The 20,284-nt window shown below is 35.1% G+C and overlaps 1 protein-coding gene and 4 non-coding genes across 5 annotated transcripts; 1 reads left to right on the top strand and 4 right to left on the bottom strand.

Moving 5' to 3' along the window:
- Window positions 1-95: 95 nt before the first annotated feature.
- LOC105957240 (U1 small nuclear ribonucleoprotein C) lies at window positions 96-1,990 on the top strand. Its single transcript, XM_012981169.2, has 5 exons — window positions 96-361; window positions 495-537; window positions 902-943; window positions 1,050-1,272; window positions 1,435-1,990. The coding sequence occupies exons 1-5, from the start codon at window positions 354-356 to the stop codon at window positions 1,689-1,691; spliced, it is 573 nt and encodes a 190-aa protein (XP_012836623.1). The 5' UTR covers window positions 96-353; the 3' UTR covers window positions 1,692-1,990.
- A 3,217-nt stretch (window positions 1,991-5,207) lies between these two features.
- On the bottom strand, window positions 5,208-5,328 carry LOC148765363 (U5 spliceosomal RNA). The gene has a single exon (XR_016030001.1). It is a non-coding gene; the product is annotated as a U5 spliceosomal RNA (small nuclear RNA).
- Window positions 5,329-6,128: 800 nt separating this feature from the next.
- On the bottom strand, window positions 6,129-6,324 carry LOC148765362 (U2 spliceosomal RNA). Its single transcript, XR_016030017.1, has one exon. It is a non-coding gene; the product is annotated as a U2 spliceosomal RNA (small nuclear RNA).
- Window positions 6,325-13,356: 7,032 nt separating this feature from the next.
- LOC148765361 (U5 spliceosomal RNA) lies at window positions 13,357-13,471 on the bottom strand. Its single transcript, XR_016029999.1, has one exon. It is a non-coding gene; the product is annotated as a U5 spliceosomal RNA (small nuclear RNA).
- Window positions 13,472-13,990: 519 nt separating this feature from the next.
- Window positions 13,991-14,186, bottom strand: LOC148765360 (U2 spliceosomal RNA). The gene has a single exon (XR_016030014.1). It is a non-coding gene; the product is annotated as a U2 spliceosomal RNA (small nuclear RNA).
- Window positions 14,187-20,284: the final 6,098 nt, after the last annotated feature.

Below are 20,284 nucleotides of genomic sequence, written 5' to 3'. Positions count from 1 at the left end.
AATATAAACTAGTCGAGAGAGAGAGATGCCTAATGCAAAAATGCATAATGCAAAAGCAAAATAAAGCCGGGCCATTCCAGAATCAGCTTTGGGCCACGGTCACATTCGGCCCAAAAACCCGACCCGGTTCGTTCTGTAGACTTGAACCGTGATATCCGAACCGAAGCACATCTAAGTAAAACAGTAAAAGCGTTAGGTCTGTATTACCAGAATCACGCTTCTCATTCTTAACTGTACTCTCTCTCTAGGGTTTTCTGCTTCTTCTTCCTTCCGATCTGCCAACACCTCAAATTTCTTTGTATGCTTCCTCAATTGAATCTCGATAATTCACACATTTAGCTCAAGATTACGCGATGCCCAGGTATAATTTCTTTATTTACTTGCATTTATTTTTCTCTGATTGCGCGCATCCTCAATTTTGTGGCGTTTTTTTGTTTTTTTTCTACATCTGAATTAATTAATTTTTTTTTCCTATTATTTTTCTTAATCTTCAGGTATTACTGTGACTACTGCGACACTTATCTGACGCATGATTCCGTGAGTCTTGTTTCTTGAATTTCTCTCTTTTCACTTGTTTTTTTTTTTTTTTTTTAATTAGATTTAGTTGTTCGTGATTTTTGTTTATGCTTAGCTAATTACTTGAGAAATACATGCTTACGATGTTTACTGCACCGGCCGGGAGGTATTAATTTTTGATATTAAATATGTTGCGAAATGGATAGAGGGTTTTGGATATTTTGCACGATAAATGTGGATGAATTTTCCATCTACTCAGTTACGATCTTCTTTTAGCTTTGTTTACTTATTGATTTGCTTGTTTCGTTAGGGCAGGGGGTTAATTAATTAATTCACCTCGTCTTGAAAATCCTAATTTAAAAAAATGTTGGTGTGTTATTTGCAGCCTTCGGTGAGAAAACAGCATAATGCAGGATACAAGCACAAGGTAATTAATCTCTTTACCCGTCATGAATTTGCCGTAACTTACTTTAACGGGGGTACTAAGTTAGGTTATATTGATAATAATATAATCATCATGTATTGTTTCGCAGGCGAATGTACGAACATACTACCAACAATACGAGGCACAATTAAATCAAAGTTTGATAGACCAAAAAGTGAAGGAACATCTAGGTGCATTTAGACCCCCACCAGGTGTTGCTTATAATCCGATTCAAATGAGGCCCGGTTTAATGCCCATGCCTCTTCCAGGCCAGTATCCTCTCGGTATGCAATTTAGACCTCCTGTTTTGCCCCGGCCACCCGGTGCTCCTGGTACGTCAAAATTCCAAGAATACCCTTTCTTCATTATTTGGAATCTACGTGCATCTATTATTTTTCTTGTACTCATTTCTTTTACATGTGCCTATGCAATTAGAGATTTTGGTTCATCTGTATATCTGATAATATACATAACCTCCCTTTCGTTTCAAACAGGAGGCTATGCGCCACCTCAGATGCCGCAAATGGTGCTACCACCGGGAGCTCCTATGCCAGGTCAGATGAATGGTCTACAAAGACCAGGGGGGCTTCCACCCCCTCCTCCGATGATTCCTGGAATGCCAAGTGGGGGTGCACCACCGCCAATGTTTGCACCACCGCCAATGTATCAAGGGAATGTTTCTTTACCTACAAGCGGAGGAAGTGATAGTTCTAGTATTAATAACGCTCAAGCTACCGACGCTAATCAGTAGTAGAGTCTTCTTATTCTCTTCCGTATTCTTTTGGTCGGATGTTGATGAGAATTTGTGCAAAGAATTTTGTTATGTTTAGAAAGGGCTGCTCTGCTCTTTGGTCGAATATCACCTTTTGTCTGCGATTTGTATTCCTTAGCTTTGATGTATATTTCAAAATGTGCCTTGGAACTGTTTGTAGTTAGTTTTTTTCTGGTAAGTTGTTGAGTGAGACCACCTATTGTAGTTTCAGAGCAGAGCAAAAACATACAGGGTCCATTTGGTCCATTTGAATTTAGAGGGTGATTTGATTTGGGGAACCGATTTGGAGTTATTTGAAATCCACCACAATTGCTCAAAAATCAATCAAAAGGGAGGGGTGTGGATCTGAAATTCCTTGTCAAATTCCTCAATCCAAACAAGTATAGGAGATTTGTTATTATGGATTTCAAATTCCCCTCCAAATCCCTCCATCCAAATGGAACCGTAATTTTCTATAAGTATAAAGGTCAATGGTAATGAATAAACCGAGTTAATGATTGGTATTTTATGTGCCAAGTTCTAAATTGAGATACAAATTCATGCTTCTGTTGGATAGATAGAAAATTTGAGTTAATTTAATTTTTAATATATTCTTTGAGTGATTTCAATAAATACGTGTTGAAGTACGTGTTGTCTATGTGAGTATCATGTTGGTATTTTGTGGCATTCTGAACTCTAATCGTAATACCATTGTTCATCAATCTTAAAATAGTTATTAAATATATTTTATGTTTCTCACACACTCACTGATCACTAAATTTTTTATGAAATTGGTACAATTTAGTTCATTATAATTATGGTACAATTTATTCTACAGGAAAGTACATGCATTACACCGGTGGTGCACGTGTTGTCCATTCGTAGGGTATGCTTCTTTCAATGACAAAGTAGATGTTCTCCGTTAATATGTTACGCTTGCATTATATATATTATTTTGGGAGCAATACAACAATATAAACTCATTTTATGAGGCATTCCTTCATTTTATGACTAATTATTTGAAATGAGTAACGTGGGTGTTCATCAACATTAATTATGGTCACATTTGAGAAAAATACTAGTCCTACATACAAGCCTTGTAATATATGTGAATATCATGTAGGAAATCAAAAACATTTGTGGAACTTTGGACTCCAAACGTAACACCAATGTTCACCAAACTTAAAATACTCATCTAAGACATAATTTATGCATCTCCTATACTAATTGATCATTAAAGTGTCAGAGAAATTGGTACAACTCTATTCATAAAAAAAATAGTATGAATTGTTCCACAAGTACAATGTATAAACTGGTAAAATTAGGGTTATTCATGCATATAGTACTATGAGTTCATTCATAAAGTATATGTTGTCGTCATACTATATTATTTATATTATCGTGGAGCAAATGTATCCATAAAATATCATTTTAAGACACATTTCTTCATTTTTAGACTATTAACATGACATGAGACAATGTAAGAGTGGATCGACATCGATTATAGCAACATTTGAGTAAAATATTAGCTCCACACATGAGCCTTATACACTTATATGAGTATCATGTAACATATCCAACAATTCATGGTGTCTTGTACACTTATGAGTATCATGTATGAAATTCAACATATTTATAACATCTTGTACTCCAAACGCAACACTAATGCTCACCAACCTTAAAATACTCATCTAAAACATAATTTACGCATCTCTCATACTAATTGATCAATAAAGTGTCAAGGAAATTGGTACAACTCAATTCATCACAAACTATAGTTCGATGTGTGAAACATGTAAGTACATTGAATACACATGTGAAGTACAGTTCTAAGGTTGATACGGTATCTTCGAATAAACTAGAAAGTAATTGTTGTTCATTAGTATGGTACGTTTATATTATTTATATTATTCTGGGGCCAAGTCAACCATATAAACTCAATTCATCACAAAATATAGTACCATGTGTTCAACAGGTCAGTGCAATTCATCAAAACATATGGTAAAATGTTTTTGCAAATATAAAAGTACGAGTAGAGATAACCGATAATATTATTAGCTCTACAACAAAAGGACAAATTCCTGCAACTATATACACATAAATACAATTATCACAAATACAATGTACTATAAAGTTCTACTACCAGTACTTATAATACTCTTTTTCAACACCATTCAAATGCACTAGCAATACCATTTTTGCATATGGCATATACTACGGCACACCACAATGAATAATGCAATAAGCCTATTTCCCATATCTTATATCAAAGTCATCAAACATCATACATCAAATCTTTGTTAGGACTAAAAATGCTTTGGGATTTGGGGACATGCTAATGTCGCCGAAGAAGAATACTTAGGAGAGGAAGTGTTCAAAATCATGCAATTCGACAATAAATAATGATATTTGCAAACTCAAACAACAAAATAACATATATTGGAACCGATATAATGATTATGGGAAAAAATCAAATCTTGTTTCTTCCCCTTCATCATTCTTCGAAAATGTGTCTCTTTCCTCTTTTCTTTTTGCTTTTTTCTTCTTCTACTACTTTGGTTCTTCATTTTCTTTGTTCTTATTGTTTCGTTTGTTGTTTGAAGAAAAATAACAGAAAGCGGAATTGGAACGGGCAAGGAAGAGACAAAGAAAAAGAGAAAAGATGAAAGAGATAATGTAGAGAGAGAAAAGGAAAAGATATCTAACTTTAGATTAAAGTAATAACTATTTTAAACTTTTCACCTGCCCCTAGGGATTGAACTGCATGTTAAACTTTGTATTATGGACTGATACGCCTATGAAACATATGTAGGGATTGATCCGCGCTTTAAGTTTGAGTTTGGGGATTTATATGTAGTTACCCCAAGTAAAAATGGTTTTCAATTTTCGTTCCAAAAAAATCACAATGCAAAAACTCATTCCAATTTCAGAATGCCTCAAAATCAGCGGAATTTCAAAAATTTCAGAAATTACATTAGTTTATAATTGTTTGTTCCACATTGAGATGTAAATGGAAATTTTCGCAATATTCTTCTATTTTTTTTTAATTTTGCAGGAAATATAAGAATATCCAAAAGAGGGTTCGACAAAACGCGTTTCTGATACCAAAAAATATTTTCTAAGATTTTAATTTACTGGAACCTTCGGTATTTGTGTTTTTCATATAAAATACAACATATATTGAATGACAAAATATATCATAAAATTATATTATATATTTGGAAACACCATAGAAATATTCAGAAATAAAATTGGAGCGGAACTCGGAATTTCCAGCAATTTTATATACCTTCCAATTCCATTACAAATAAATTTGGAAGAATAAAAAATCGAAATGAAAAAAATGCGGTTCCAAATTTAGATGTATTTTGATCGAAATTGGTGAAATTCAAAAATTTCATTATGACTACAACCTTAACAAAACATAACTACAAAATGAACGCACCCAAAGCATAACTGAAATATTTAATGAACAGCCCCAAAGCACAACTGAGATATTTAACTAGAGTTGGTGGGTTCACTCAATATAGAGAGACACCCTACAAAAAGTGGCGTATGCCGCTTGAATTGCGGCGAACACACGGTATTCTTTAGTAAAAGGCGAAAGAATAGTTCGCTATGTGTTCACCGCGCGGCTGCATAACTTAAAATCTAAGAAGGGATTCCCATTTTATATTCACTTCTCTTCTCCATTATATGAACTCTTTATCGATGTGGGACAATAATGAATAGCCAATTTGATCAAAAAACATTCGGCTGCTTTCTGTGACAATGAATAATAAAAACACACATTTCTTCCCCTTGGATTTATACTCATGACATTACAACTTTCTATTTATGTTTGGTTTTCTCAGAAATTATGTGCAGAGAGAGGCTCTATATCTATTGCATCAACCCTGTAATCCTTACCTCAAGCTAATGTGTCATGCGCACAGTAGAAGAGCAATCAGTTGAACAAAAAAAACTCGGTCTCCCTCTTCACCTCCTCAACCGGCCAAGACCTCCACCACACTCACCAATCATCTGCCAACTTTTATTCAACATGGTCTTGCATGCTCAGTCCCTCATTTTGCAGTTATTATCCGATAAAATAACGTCCCCTTTGTTCGCAGTCTCTTCTCTTCTTTCATACTCATACTTGACGCATAACTCGAAGTGCTTCAATTCTTCTCTCGTTTATTATGCCAAAGCGCAGTTGCCAACTGAACGAAGAGTCATTTTACAATGATCTAGGAACCAAACCGACTCATGGTTGTAAAGCCTTTTCATTAGACGCAATTTCTTTCAACTTTACTGAGGTATTTGGAGATTAGGGCTACTTTTTACAGTTTACTCACATTTTAACTATTTATTTTACAATTTTGGATAAACTAATAAACATAATTACTTGCACGTTGTTAGTGGTTACCCTAAAAAGTAAAATTTTAACTAGATTTGATGGGGTGCGCCAGGCCCGTGCAGTAGTGCAACGCATGGGCGACGCACGGAGGCCCAGACAGCAAGCTGCCTTGATGGACCTTCCCCCTAAAAAAATGAATTTAATATCGTGTGAGCCGATGGCTCACATATCAGATATTAAACTGATAAGAACAGATACTACACTTGATCTTAGCCAAAAGGCCGAGAAAGGTATGGGCTTCTACGATAACGGGCCCTCTTATTTTATAGTCTATTTCTCTAGCGTTTATGACTACCACAACCAATGTGGGACGAATAAGAAACTGTATTCTTATTAATCTGTTAGGAATAAAATCAAATGATATATAATTTATACAAATAGTTTATTTATTAATTCAAGAAGGGCTGCTTGTTTATTACATCAAAACATACATTAAGGCCTTAACTCACGCTAGCATGAGAAACGAGATAGCCATGTACGAATTTGAGCCCAAAACCATTGTGCACCACCGCCAATGTTTGCACCACCGGCAATGTACCAAGGGAATGTTTCTTTACCTACAAGCGGAGGAAGTGATAGTTCTAGTATTAATAACGCTCAAGCTACCGACGCTAATCAGTAGTAGAGTCTTCTTATTCTCTTCCGTATTCTTTTGGTCGGATGTTGATGAGAATTTGTGCAAAGAATTTTGTTATGTCTAGAAAGGGCTGCTCTGCTCTTTGGTCGAATATGACCTTTTGTCTGCGATTTGTATTCCTTAGCTTTGGTGTATATTTCAAAATGTGTCCTTGGAACTGTTTGTAGTGAGTTTTTTTTTTCTGGTAAGTTGTTGAGTGAGACCACCTATTGTAGTTTCAGAGCAGAGCAAAAATATAACTGGGTCCATTTGGATGGAAGGATTTGGAGGGAGATTTGATTTGAGGAATCAATTTGGAGTTATTTGAAATCCACCACGATCGCTCAAAAAATAATAAAAAATGAGGGGTGTGGATTTGAAATTTCTTGTCAAATCCATTAATCCAAACAAGTACAAGGGATTTGTTCTTACGGAGCGATTTTTTGTAGTCGGATTTCCAAAAATCCGATTTCCGAATTTTCCGAAAAAAATCGGATCGTAATCGGAATTTGATATAAAATCTCCGGAATTTCCGAATTCCGATCCAAAATAATTCCGAATATTTCCGACTTTTTCCAAAATTTTCTGAAATTTTCCGATTTTTTTTATATTAATAAATTATTATATATGTATATTCGGTCACTATAATTTCTATTTTGGGCTGGGCCATATTTTTTTAATTTAAAAATATTATTTAGACCTATGTTGTATTGAGCCCATTTTATATACACAACTACAAGTTTACACCTATTTTATTTCTATCCTAATTTTCAATTTTTCTCTTTGGAGCGCCGTTGCTGCTTGCCTTCTTCTTTCTCTCAAACTTAGGTTGTGTTTAATGAAGCCAATTGCCTATTCGGTCGGATGTTACCTTGTTCAGCGTGTTTGGAGTTAGCATCTGAACAAACCCATAAATCACTTACCGATTCAGCTGGGAACATGGCGCTTATTCATTCAGAGAGCAAAGTGAATGGATTATAGACAAATATGCCCATATCAACATCTAATATTACAAATCACCATTTTTTTTTCTCATCAAATATGAAAACTCAAAACCCAATTATCACTATGACAGTCAAACTCCACTACCACTGCCTCCATTCAAGGCAAGAATGATTTTGGACAAAATCATCAAATTTGTCAATATTTGTGAATTTTGAAGTTCTATTTAAAACAAAGAGGGATAAGTGGGGAATTGTTTTTTGTATATTTTACTTCATGGGTACAAGAATGATTTTTGGGGAAGAAATAACGTGATATTTTGGCTGTGTTTGGTAAGCTTTTGGGCTTCCATTTCCATTTTATTTTGGAGAAAGATGTTTTGGGAGAAGAATTTGAAAATTAAATAAATTTGGGAGAAGATAATTTGTACTGTAGCAAGTCAAATCATGTCTGAAAGGTGATATATTTTGAAAGAAGAATTTAAAAGATAAAGTGGTTTGATTTTGTATTTTAGTGAAGATAATTTTCACTGTAGCGGTCAAATCATGTTTGTTAGAGAGAGAAATATTTGAATTTGTTTTGGGGAAATTTTTTGAAAATAGTGTAGAAAAATAATTTTCATTTTGGGGAAAATGTGAAAAGAATTTGAAAACGTTAGCAGGCATAGCCTTTATATCTTCAAGAAAATATATCAGGGTTATCTTGGAATAGAAATTCAATACGTTAGTTTTTTATTTGTTAGAAATTTACGTGTAAATTTAGGATTTTATTAAATAATTTAATATTTATTTATGGATCTTAAAAGTTTATTTAGATTGTATTTATCTTAAATATATTTATTTTCATATAAAGATAATCTAATAGTTACAATCGCTGAAATTTAAATATATTAATTTATAATTCAACTAGTAATTGAATTTTGTTTCAACAATTTCTCAGGTTAATATTGTAAAAGTACATCATTCAGTTATAATAGACTTTTGAATTACTAAACAAACTTATTCTTTCAACATTCAGTACTTAGATAGGCCTCTTAATAATTCAGATGTATATTCAACATTCAGCATTCAGTGCTTAATTCTATCAAACGGAACCTTAGTATTATTTTTTTTCATAGCAGCATTCATTTACTAAAGATTCTTGTCCATTAGTTTTATGTTCTTCAACCAAATCTCTTGTATCGTTCTTAATAAAAAAAAATCAACCGATCGATCACACAATCTACAAAGACAAAAATCTCTTTCTTTTATAAATTCAGCAAATTTTTTGTAATTTTAGGGATTATTCATGTGTTATTCAGCAGAAATTCAACAAAAATCCCTTTCTTTCATTATATATATATATATATATATATATATATATATATATATATATATATATATATATATATATATATATATATATATATATATATTATTTTAGGACCAATACAGCAATATAAACTCATTTTATGAGGCATTCCTTCAGTTTATGGCTAATTATATGAAATGAGTAACGTGATAGTCCATCAACATCAATTATGGTCACATTTGAGAAAAATAATAGTCCTACATACAAGCTTTGTACTATATGTGAACATCATGTAGGAAATCAAAAACATTTGTGGAATTTCGGACCCCAAACATAACAACAATGTTCATCAAACTTAAAATACTAATCTAAGACAATAATTTATGCATCTCCCATACTAATTGATCATTAAAGTGTCAAAGAAATTGATACAACTCTATTCATCATAAAAAAATAGTACGCTTTGTTCCACAAGTACGTACAACGTATAAACTAGTAAAATTAGAGTTATTCAGGCATATAGTACTGTGAGTTCATTCATAAAGTATATGTTGTCGATTCATATTATATTCTTTATATTATTGTGGAGCTAATGCATCCATAAAATATCATTTTAAGACACATTTCTTCATTTTAAGACTATTAACATGAATTGAGACAATGTAGGAGGCGATCAACATCGATTATAGCAACATTTGAGTAAAATATTAGCTCTACACATAAGCCTTATACACGTATATGAGTACCATGCATGTAAAATCTCCAACAATTTATGGTGTCTTGTACACTTATTAATATTATGTATGAAATTCAACATACAGTAGAACCTCGATAAATTAATACCCGATAAATTAATAACCCCGCTTAAATAATAAATTTTCCCGGTCCCGATTCAGGGACAACGTGCTAAATTTATTAGATAATACACATTCGAAAATTTTAAGAAGCCCCTGATAATATATAAATTAATAATGCATGAAATTAATTCTTAAATTACATGGTACAACGCATATTATATAGATATATGAAGCCTTAATCAAATATAATTTAATTCTCGCTTGTTTCTTGTAGAAGTTTACATTACCATCAATCTCATCCATCACTTTTCTTAGCATGGTTAGAACTTTCGGTATAGTTTTCTCATAACTCAACATAAATCGTTCTATATATACCATTACTTTTTTAAGAGCTTACATTCGTGAAACGTGCTCTATAGTGCATTGAACGAATGGTACAATGAATAATATACACCTAAGAAAAATGTATTTATTGAAAATAATAATAAAAGTAATTTCATAAACTAATAATTTATTAATTAATGTATAAATTAATAATTATTAATTTATCGATAAGTTAATATTTCGCTAAATTAATGAAATTTTGATGGTCCCAACTGTATTAATTTATAGAGGTTCAACTGTATTTATGACATGTTGTACTCCAAACGCAACAATAATGCTCACCAACCTTAAAATACTCATCTAAAACATAATTTACGCATCTCCCATACTAACTGATCAATAAAGTGTCAAGGAAAACTCAATTCATCACAAACTATAGTCCGATGTGTGAAACGTGTAAGTACGGTGAATACACATGTGAAGTACATTTCTAAAGTTGATACGGTATCTTCGAATAAACTAGAAAGTAGTTGTTCTTCATTAGTATGGAACATTTATATTATTTTGGGGCCAAGTCAACCTTATGAACTCGATTCATCGCAAAATATAGTACCATGTGTTCAACAGATAAGTGCAATTCATCAAAATATATGGTACACTGTTTTTCCAATTTAAAAGTACGAGTAGAGTTAACCAATAGTATTGTTAGTTGTACAACAAAAGGACAATTATAACAAATACAATATGAACAACCAAGAGTGTAATGTATACTTATATTTTACACAATATGAACAACCAAGAGCAAGAAAAATGAGCTCCAAGAGGAAAATGCATAAGTAATAAATTGCCTAAGTTGTAACTTTGGCTTCTCAAACTTGAGGAAAAAAAACTACAATTTAGCAAATCTAGAAATTATTAAAATAATATTATATTGTACTTTATAATATATTTATCATTAAAAAATATTTTTATATTGTCTTGTTTTTTCGCAAATAAATGTACTAAAGATGAAATTTATCATTTTACTTAGTATTAATAATAACTAAAATAGAAAAAAATAATCATTTTAATTAACATAAAAAATATTTCATAAAGAATTATATTTTTTTAGTGTTTATTAACATATATTAATTAGGTTATTGAAATTTCTTTTATCAAATTTAAACTAATTTTATATACATATTAATTAGTATTGTTAGTTATTAGTATATTAACTAAAATAAAAGGCAAATAATTTTGTAAAACACAAATTATTAAAGATTCAACGTATAAATATATTGTCTAGAATAATACACATTTTTATTAATATTGTATAATACTTGAATATCATGTAGAAAGTATTTAATAAAAAATAATTAAAGATAATATTTTTTTAAAATATAAACAATGTTGTTGGAGTGCAACGTTAAAAGTGGAATGCTAAAACACTGTTCGTTAGTTATATTATAGAATAGACAATCGTTTTTAGACAAACTGTTGGAGATGGCCTTAGATTAAAGTGAATGGCATATTAGACTTTTCACCTGCCCCTAAGGACTGAACTGCACGTGAAACTTTGCATTGGGGACTGATACGTCTATGAAACATCTATAGGGACTGATCCGCTCTTTAATTTTAGCAAGGGTTATCGACTCCCTGGGGGCTTACCTCTGCCCCAAAAATATTTCGTTCGCCAAGGATTATCGACTCCCTGGGGGTTTACTGTTCCCCCTAAACATTTCGCTCGCTAAGGGTTATCGACTCCCTGGGGGCTTACCTCTGCCCCCAAAATATTTCGTTTGCCAAGAGTTATCGACTCCCTGGAGGTTTATCCCACCCAAGGTTGGGCATCTCATCCCAAGGGTTCGTGATCGCCTCATCCTAAGTTGGGGGTTATCACACTTTAAGGTTGTGCTTCCCATCCCAAGGGTACGTGATCGCCTCATCCTAAGTTGGGGGTTATCCCACCCCAAGGTTGGACATCTCATCCCAATGGTTGAACATCACTCTTACTTTTCAACCCCAAGCGGATTCACATCCCACATCTCCATCCGGATTTACATCACTCGGATCCCTCTGATTCTTCACTATCACTCCTAAAATCTACAAATTGGGATCTAAGACGTCTCCTACTAGTACCAACATCATCAATAATATTAGTAATTCCAGTATTCGATGCCAAATTATCACCCGGGGAAGAAACAAGTTGACCCCCACGCGCGGGTCTGCCCAACCCCTCCCCCCCCCTCCCCATCCACCGCGCGTCGCGCGGGGGCACCCCCCCACCCGCCTCCCCTACCTCTCCTCCCCCCCCCCTCTCTCTCTCTCTTCTCTCTCTCTCTCTCTCTCTCTCTCTCTCACCCACCCACCGGGGATTTATATGAAGTTACCTGAAGTAAAAAATGGTTTCCAATTTCCGTTCCCAAAAAATCATAATGCAAAAACTCATTCCGATTTCAGAATGCCTCGAAATCGGCGGAATTTCGGAAATTTCAGAAATTACATTAGTTTATAATTTATTGTTCCACATTGGGATATATAATGGAAATTTTCGCAATATTCTTCAATTTTTTTTTTCAGGAAATGCAAGAATTTCCAAAAGAGAGTTCGACAAAACGCGTTTCTGATACCAAAAAATATTTTCGAAGGTGTTAATTTACTGGAACCTTCGGTATTTGTGTTTTTCATATAAAATACAACATAAATTATATAATAGAATTACAAAATATATCATAAAATTATATTATATATTTGTAAACCATAGAAATATTCAAAAATAAAATTGGTGCGAAAATCAGAATTTCTGGCAATTTTATATACCATTCCAATTCCGTTCCAAATAAATTCGGAAGAATCGAAATGAAAATAATGCGGTTCCAAATTTGGATATTGTTTGATCAAAATTGGTGAAATTAAAAAAAATCATTCTGATTACCACCCTAGAAATCCACCGCTATTCAAAAATTTTATTCTGATTACCACCCTAGAAATCCACCACTATTGCTCAAAAAACAACTAAAAAGTCTAAGTAATTTATAATCATGAATTTAAGTTCAAAATTTTCATTATGATTACCACCCTAGAAATCCACCACTATTGCTCAGAAAATAACTAAAAAGTTTAAGTAATTTATAATTATGAATTTAAGTTCGCTCCTCCAAATCCCTCAATTGAAATACAACCTCAACAAAACATCAATACAAAATTAAGAGTCCTCCAAGTCCCTCAATCGAAATACAACCTCAACAAAACATAACTACAAAATTAAGGGACACAAAGCACAACTGAAATATTAAACTAGAGTTGGGTGGTGTAACTCAATATAGAGAAACACCCTACAAAAAGTGGCGTATGCCGCTTGAATTGCGGCGAACACACGGTATTCTTTAGTAAAAGGCGAAAGAATAGTTCGCTATGTGTTCACCGCGCGGCTGCGTGCCTCTCCAACGACGAAGGGCTTCCCATTTTATATTCACTTCTCTTCTCCATTATATGAACTCTTTATCGATGTGGGACAATAATGAATAGCCAATTTGATCAAAAAACACTCGGTTTGGTTTTCTCAGAAATTATGTGCAGATAGAGGCTCACAGTAGAAGAGTAATCAGTTGAGCAAAAAAAACTCGGTCTCCCTCTTCACCTCCTCAACCGACCAAGACCTTCACCACACTCACCAATCCGTATCAGTAATCATCTGCCACCTTTTATCTTCTTTCATACTCATACTTGATGCATATGCCAAAGCGCAGTTGCCAACTGAACGAGTCCTTTTACAATGATATAGGAATCAAACCGACTCATGATCGTAAAGCCTTTTCATTAAACGCAGCTTCTTACAACCTTAGTGGAGGTATTTGGAAATTAGGGTTACAATTTTACAGTTTACTCATATTTTTACTATTGATTTTACAATTTTGGATAGCTTGAACAGTAAAAACTTAAACTATAATTGATGGGGTGCGCCAGGCCCGTGCAGTAGTGCAACGCATGGGCGACGCGCGAAGGACCAGACAGCAAGCTGCCTTAATAGACCTTCCCCCTAAAAAAATGAATTTAATATCGTGTGGACCAATGGCCCACATATCAGATATTAAACTGATAAGAACAGATACTACACTTGATCTTAGCCAAAAGGCCGAGAAAGGTATGAGCTTCTACAACAACAGGCCCTCTTCTTTTATAGTGTATTTCTCTAGCATTTTTGGCTATCACAACCGATGTGGGACGAATAACAAACTCTATTCTTATAAATCATTCCTCAAAGCATTCATCCGGTAGGAAAAAAGATCAAATGATATATAATTTATATAAATAGTTTCTTTATTAACAAGAAGGCCTGCTTGTTTATTACATTAAAACATACATTAAGGCCTTAACTCAAGCTAATATTTACCTATGAATAATTAACAATAAACTGTAGATTTTTTTTTCTAATATTCTAAGTATTGAAATCAACCGCGGTTAAATGGTTTTTGGTGTACCAAGGCAAGAAGTGATACATCCAATATTTGAAGTTGCACAAGCTTGGTAGCACAGCAGCGAAACCGATATACCGAAATCCACCGCGCAAGAACCTGTTTTCTGGCAGCACCTTATTATGCAATGCTCTATTTGTTACTGCCCCTCTGCCCATTGGGCAGCTTCCATAGAGCACGCTAGCATGAGAAACGATATAGCTAAAAATCGTCCCATGTACGAATTTGAGCCCAAAACCATTGTCATAATGTATTTTTTTTTTGTGTGTGTGGTATTATGAATTAGATATGTTTCATTTTATAGTAACAAAAGTGGGAAGATTGAGTTTGTTTTTTTCCCTTTTATTTCTAATGCTCTATTTAGTTCTAAAACTAATCTGAAATTATGAAAAATATGGTCTGATAATTGTAAATATGGGTGGAAAGAGTAAATGTAGATTTTAAAGGCCAAACATATTTCTTTTTAGAGTAATTGGTTGGAGTCTATGATCCACAAAAACCTTCTATACACACGTGTTTTAACGTTTTGGAAATCGAAACGCCGTGACACATGTCAGAAACGTTTTCGTCGTTGTTTCCGTAATTATTTAAAAGTTTTGGGGACATTCCTGGTAATAATTAAAAAAAATGGTAACATGTTTCCACCGAAAGAAATCCAAAACTCGTTTTAAATGAAAACTCAGAATTGTCTATGGTTAAAAAACTCGGAATCTTATGTTTGTATTCTATTTCTAGTGGTGTGTTAATGTTTTTTAGATGTTAATTCCATACTAAAATAAATTTATATGTCCTCGACGTAATTCGTGGAATGATAATTCAGATTGGAACGTGTAAATTCTATTTAATTTGTATGCATAAATATGCAATTAACAATAATTAAACGTTATAATATTTTTCGAAAATTATGAAAGTACCGCTATTTTTTTAATATTTATACGTTTTCTCACGAATCTGTATACAATTTTTACAAAACTGGGGTTTGCCCCTGTTCATTCCCCCATTTCAACGTTAGAATTATGGGGCTCTTTGAGAAAGCTCTGCTTACTTCTTTTAATAGGGAGAGATCCAAAATATTTTTCTCCATTTGAGAAAACCCCTTACCCATTTACAACCACCATTTTTTTTCAATTTTGCCCCCGCCCGCCACATCATCATTGCGTCACGCGCCTACATCATCATCGCATCACGTACTTGTCATCAGTTTTTTTTTCTCGTTTTTTTAGTTGTTTTTTTCGAATCAGTTTTATTAATCGACTATGAAGCATAGTCGATTAAGGAAATTCTTTAATTCTATTTATTTATTTTTCGTTTTTAATATTTTTTTTATTTACCAGGCATATTAATCGCCTATGAAGCATAGTCGATTAAGAATCTGACTACTCAACATAACAAATCTCAATTACAAAACAATGCAAAATCAACTATATTTTACAAAAACAAAAAATATACAAGCATTATAATTGATTTGTTCAATTGGAATCAATAAATAAAAATCCAAAAAAATATTAAAAACTGGAGTTGATTAACCTTAATCGACTACTGAACATAGTGGATTAAGCCTTAATCGACTATTGAACATAGTCGATTAAACCACACGTATTCAATTAAGGGACTTGCTAGCGCGAATTTATCTTTCTGCACCGTCTTCCGCTCAATCCACCAAAAAACCCTAGATATGCTCTTTCTGTAAATACAATAATGTTGTGTTTTATGGTACTATTACTGTAGTTACAGTAATATTACTGTCAACCACATCAAATATTAATTATTTTGGCATATTATTATGTTTGCCTTTGTTAAACGGACAACATATTAATGTTACTTTATTACACAATAATAATGACTTTTGTTGTGTTAATATTACTGTGCTAGAGACTAATATATCAATATTATTGTGTAAAATTGTGTGTCTAACAACAATATAGTTAATATGCCTGTCAACCACATCAATATTGTTGTTTAAATGGGGCAAAAAGATATTAAAGAAAAAAAAAATCAAAGCCGTTGGAGACCGGCGTTGACCGTAGGTCAGCGGCGGCGGAAGCAGAAAAAAGGAGAAAACAAGAAAAAAACAAATCAACGCGGGAGAGCGGCGGAAAAATGAGGAGAAAAAAAAAGAAAAAAAAAAGTTAATGCCGGAGACCGGCAGTCAACGACCGGGACAGGCGAAATTGTACTAAAAATTATGTTTTGGGTCAAAATTAAATAATTTGTGTAATTTGGTGTCAAATTGGGGATAAATTAAATTAAATGTTGAAATTGGAGCACATTAAAATATGGGGGTACACACCTCTGGACAATGTGTGGACTTTTGTGTAAAAATTTTTTGTCTGAACCCCTTTATAAATAACTGAATAAGTATCTCATGATGGGCTTAGTTGTAATGTGCACTTATTTTATGAACATACTCACTTAATTAATACAGTGTCAGTGCCGGGGTTTTTAATATTTTTGGTTTAATTATCTACGGAAAATTAGCAATAACCCCCTCATCTAGGAAATGTAGTTAAGGAAACATCCCCTCCCAAAAATAATTAGAGAAAACCCCTTAGGTATATTTCTAACAAAATGATTCTTCAATAATCTCTAAACTACCCTTATTTAGTTTTAATAACTTAATTCCTAACCCTGCTCCTTTCTCTCGTCTTTTATTTTCCTCTCCATCCAAATCTCACCGTATTCTCTCCACTCCGCTGCGCCGCCGCCTCCACCGATATCATGTGCACTTCCTCGTCGGCCTTCATGATATTCTTAATACATGGCTTAGGTGGATATTATGTGATAATCCTTGCCAGCCTTCATGCTCTGTTGTTGGAGGAGATGTTGGAACGGCGGCTTAGGGGATATGCCGCTGCCTAAGGCGGAGTAGCCGCTCCTTGGGGCTGGTTTTGTACCATCAATTTTTTTGCAGAAGCTATTTGCTACAAATGAAAATTGGAGAAGATGAAAGAGCATGATTATTTATGGGGAGTGAAGAATGCCCAGGTATGAGTGCAATGTACAATGAGGGTACGGTACAACGCGGTGATGCAAGGGTGGAATATAGTGTTTTAGAGGAGTTGATATGGTGTGGTGATGGTACAAATAATTTGGGTTTGATTCAAAAATTTCAGCCAATGATTATTGGCCAACGAAGGGCAGGAATTTCGCTGCAAATTTTTTGATGTGTGGTTTTCTTTTGGTGGTTTTTACCTGGGCTGGTGGTGTAGAGAAATTCACGCATACTGAAACCTTAATCGACCATGTACATATTCAATAGTCGATTAAATGAATCGACTATGCTCTGGTAGTCGATTAAGGTTGATCGACTCCAATTCTTTATTTTTTATTTTTGGATTTTTTGTTTATTGATTCCAATTGTATAAATCAATCATAATGTTTGTATATTTTTTGTATTTTGTAAAATATAGTTGATTTTGCATTTTTTTTTTTTTGCAATTGTGATGTTTAGTAGCAAATTCTTAATCGACTATGCTTCATCATAGTCTATTAATATACTTGATGTAGAAAAAAAAATTAAATATTTTTTTAAAAAATTAAAAAATTAAAGAATTTCCTTAATCGACTATGGAGCATAGTCGATTAAGGCTAATCGAATATGCTCCATAGTCGATTAAGAAAACTGATACAGAAAAGAAGGAAAAAATAAAGCGGAAAAAAAAAACGCTGAGCGCGTGACACAGTGATGATGTGGCGAGCGGGGGCAAAACTGAAAAACGTAATGACTCAAAATGGGTGTGGGCTTTTCTCAAATGGACTGAAATATTTTGGACCTCTCTCAATTAAAAAAAAAATAATGAGGGGTGATATACCTAATTGGGCCGACCCAATGGACCCCAATTTATTTAATAATTAGGCCCAATACACGAAAGTATTCGGGCCCATTACACGAAAACCCAAGCACCTTCAAAGTAAGGCTTGGGCCCAACAAAATAAGCCCAACTCAATCAACGACATATAAATAGAAGTTTTATTCATTTGTAAAGGTACGTTCTCATTATTGATAATCCACCACGAGTTTATTCTCTCTATTCTCTCTACGATCCGTACATCTGACTTGAGCGTCGGAGGGGTTTCCGCCGGATCAACCCCCGGCTTAGTTCACGTGTGCTCATTTTGTAGGGACCTCAGGATCATCGAGTTGAATAGCTATTGATCAGCTTTGCTCTCCCTGCTTGTTTTCTACATCATCCTAGGTGAGCTATACTTTAGCATCATCATTTTGGCGCCGTCTGTGGGAACGATGCAAACCAGATCACGTAGCCAACAAGATCCTCCTGAGGCATCAGCTCGGAGAGAAAACGACACAGCTAATAACCTCCCCACCCGTGGAGGATCTGGCATCCCACCTCCTCCACGCGCCGCGGAGCAACTTCCTCCACGTACTGCAGATCCACCTCGCGAGGTTCAGGTGATCCCCCTTCGGGACCCACCACTCGCCGATCCACCTCTCCCTGCTCCTCGAACGGTTCAAATAACCGAGGACGCGCTCCAACGTATGATAGCGGAAGCTTCTACTCGCGCCGCCACGGAAGCTGTAACTCAATACATCGCCACGATGGGAGCAAACGCTCCCAATGCGATACCAGCACCAGCTCCACCTGTGGCGCCACCCGTGGTCCCACAGCCAATAGCGAATCAAATAAGTGTCTCCTCCTCTACCTCGGATCCACGATCCCGAGTGCAGTTATCTACCAACCACCGAGGAGCACTGCCCAGACAGCAACGTCGACACTCACCCCCACGGGGGAACGCATCACCACCGAGAGTCCCTCTCTTCAATGAGGGAGAAGGCGAGGTAAACAGCCGAATGTCACGCCAAAACCTTTTCTCCCAACCAAATAATCAAATAGGTGAGAGAATGCCTCTCCCAACAAGACGCAGTCCCTTCACCATGGACATTCTCAACGAGGTATTACCTCAGGGAGTAAAGATTTCGGGGTTACCTCAATTTGAAGGGACCACCGACCCACAGGAACATATAGAGAAATTCAGTGCCATGGCGGATTTATATGGCCCGACGGACGCTGCGATGTGCAAAATGTTCCGTACCACTCTCTCCAAGAGGGCAATGAATTGGTTCAACTCCCTACCCATAGGGTCCATTGACACCTTCGCTCGGTTGTCGACCCGATTCACCAACCAGTTCGCCATCAACAAACAATATGCCAAGACCCCAGCTCATCTTTTCTCTGTAGTACAGAGGGATAACGAAACGCTCCGTAACTACATTAAGCGTTTCGTAGAGGCCGTCCACGAAGTCCCCAGTGTGGGGCAAGACATGCTGTCCGGGATTATGCAGCAGAATTTGAAACCTGGTAGATTCAAAGAATCTATCGCCGGAAGACCCCCAAGCAACTTAGAGGAGTTGCTGAATCGAGCCGAAAAATACGTCCGGATAGAGGAAGCCTCTACCCATGCTCCTCCTAAAAGAAAAAGGGAAGACGACCGTCAGGACAATAGGAGGCGCGACGATCGACGTCCACCACTACCACCTCAAGACCAACGCTCTTCCTCCTACAATAGGTTCACTCCGCTGAACACTCGCCTCACGGAAATCCTTCACGTGATAGAGCAGAAAGGTTTAGCAGAACCTCCACGTCCTATGCAGCCAAACGCAAAGCGAGAAAAATCGGATCGTTATTGTCGATTCCATAAGGACAGAGGGCATACTACGGAAGAGTGTGCACAACTTAAAATGGCGATTGAGAGGCTGATCAAACAGGGCCATTTAGGCGAATACGTCGATAAGCCGCGAAATAAACGCCGTG

The sequence above is a fragment of the Erythranthe guttata genome, chromosome 14 (genome assembly GCF_056151865.1).
Source record: "Erythranthe guttata isolate IM_541 chromosome 14, IM_541, whole genome shotgun sequence".
Lineage (NCBI taxonomy): Eukaryota > Viridiplantae > Streptophyta > Magnoliopsida > Lamiales > Phrymaceae > Erythranthe > Erythranthe guttata.
Note: the sequence above shows the minus strand (reverse complement) of the source record. Positions and strands in the feature narration are given on the sequence as shown.

Bases quoted from the DNA above. Each gene is read 5' to 3' on its own strand.
- LOC105957240 (XM_012981169.2), top strand. The intron at 944-1,049 runs GTAATTAATCTC...ATTGTTTCGCAG, and splicing joins ATGCAGGATACAAGCACAAG to GCGAATGTACGAACATACTA. The intron at 1,273-1,434 runs GTACGTCAAAAT...CGTTTCAAACAG, and splicing joins CCGGCCACCCGGTGCTCCTG to GAGGCTATGCGCCACCTCAG.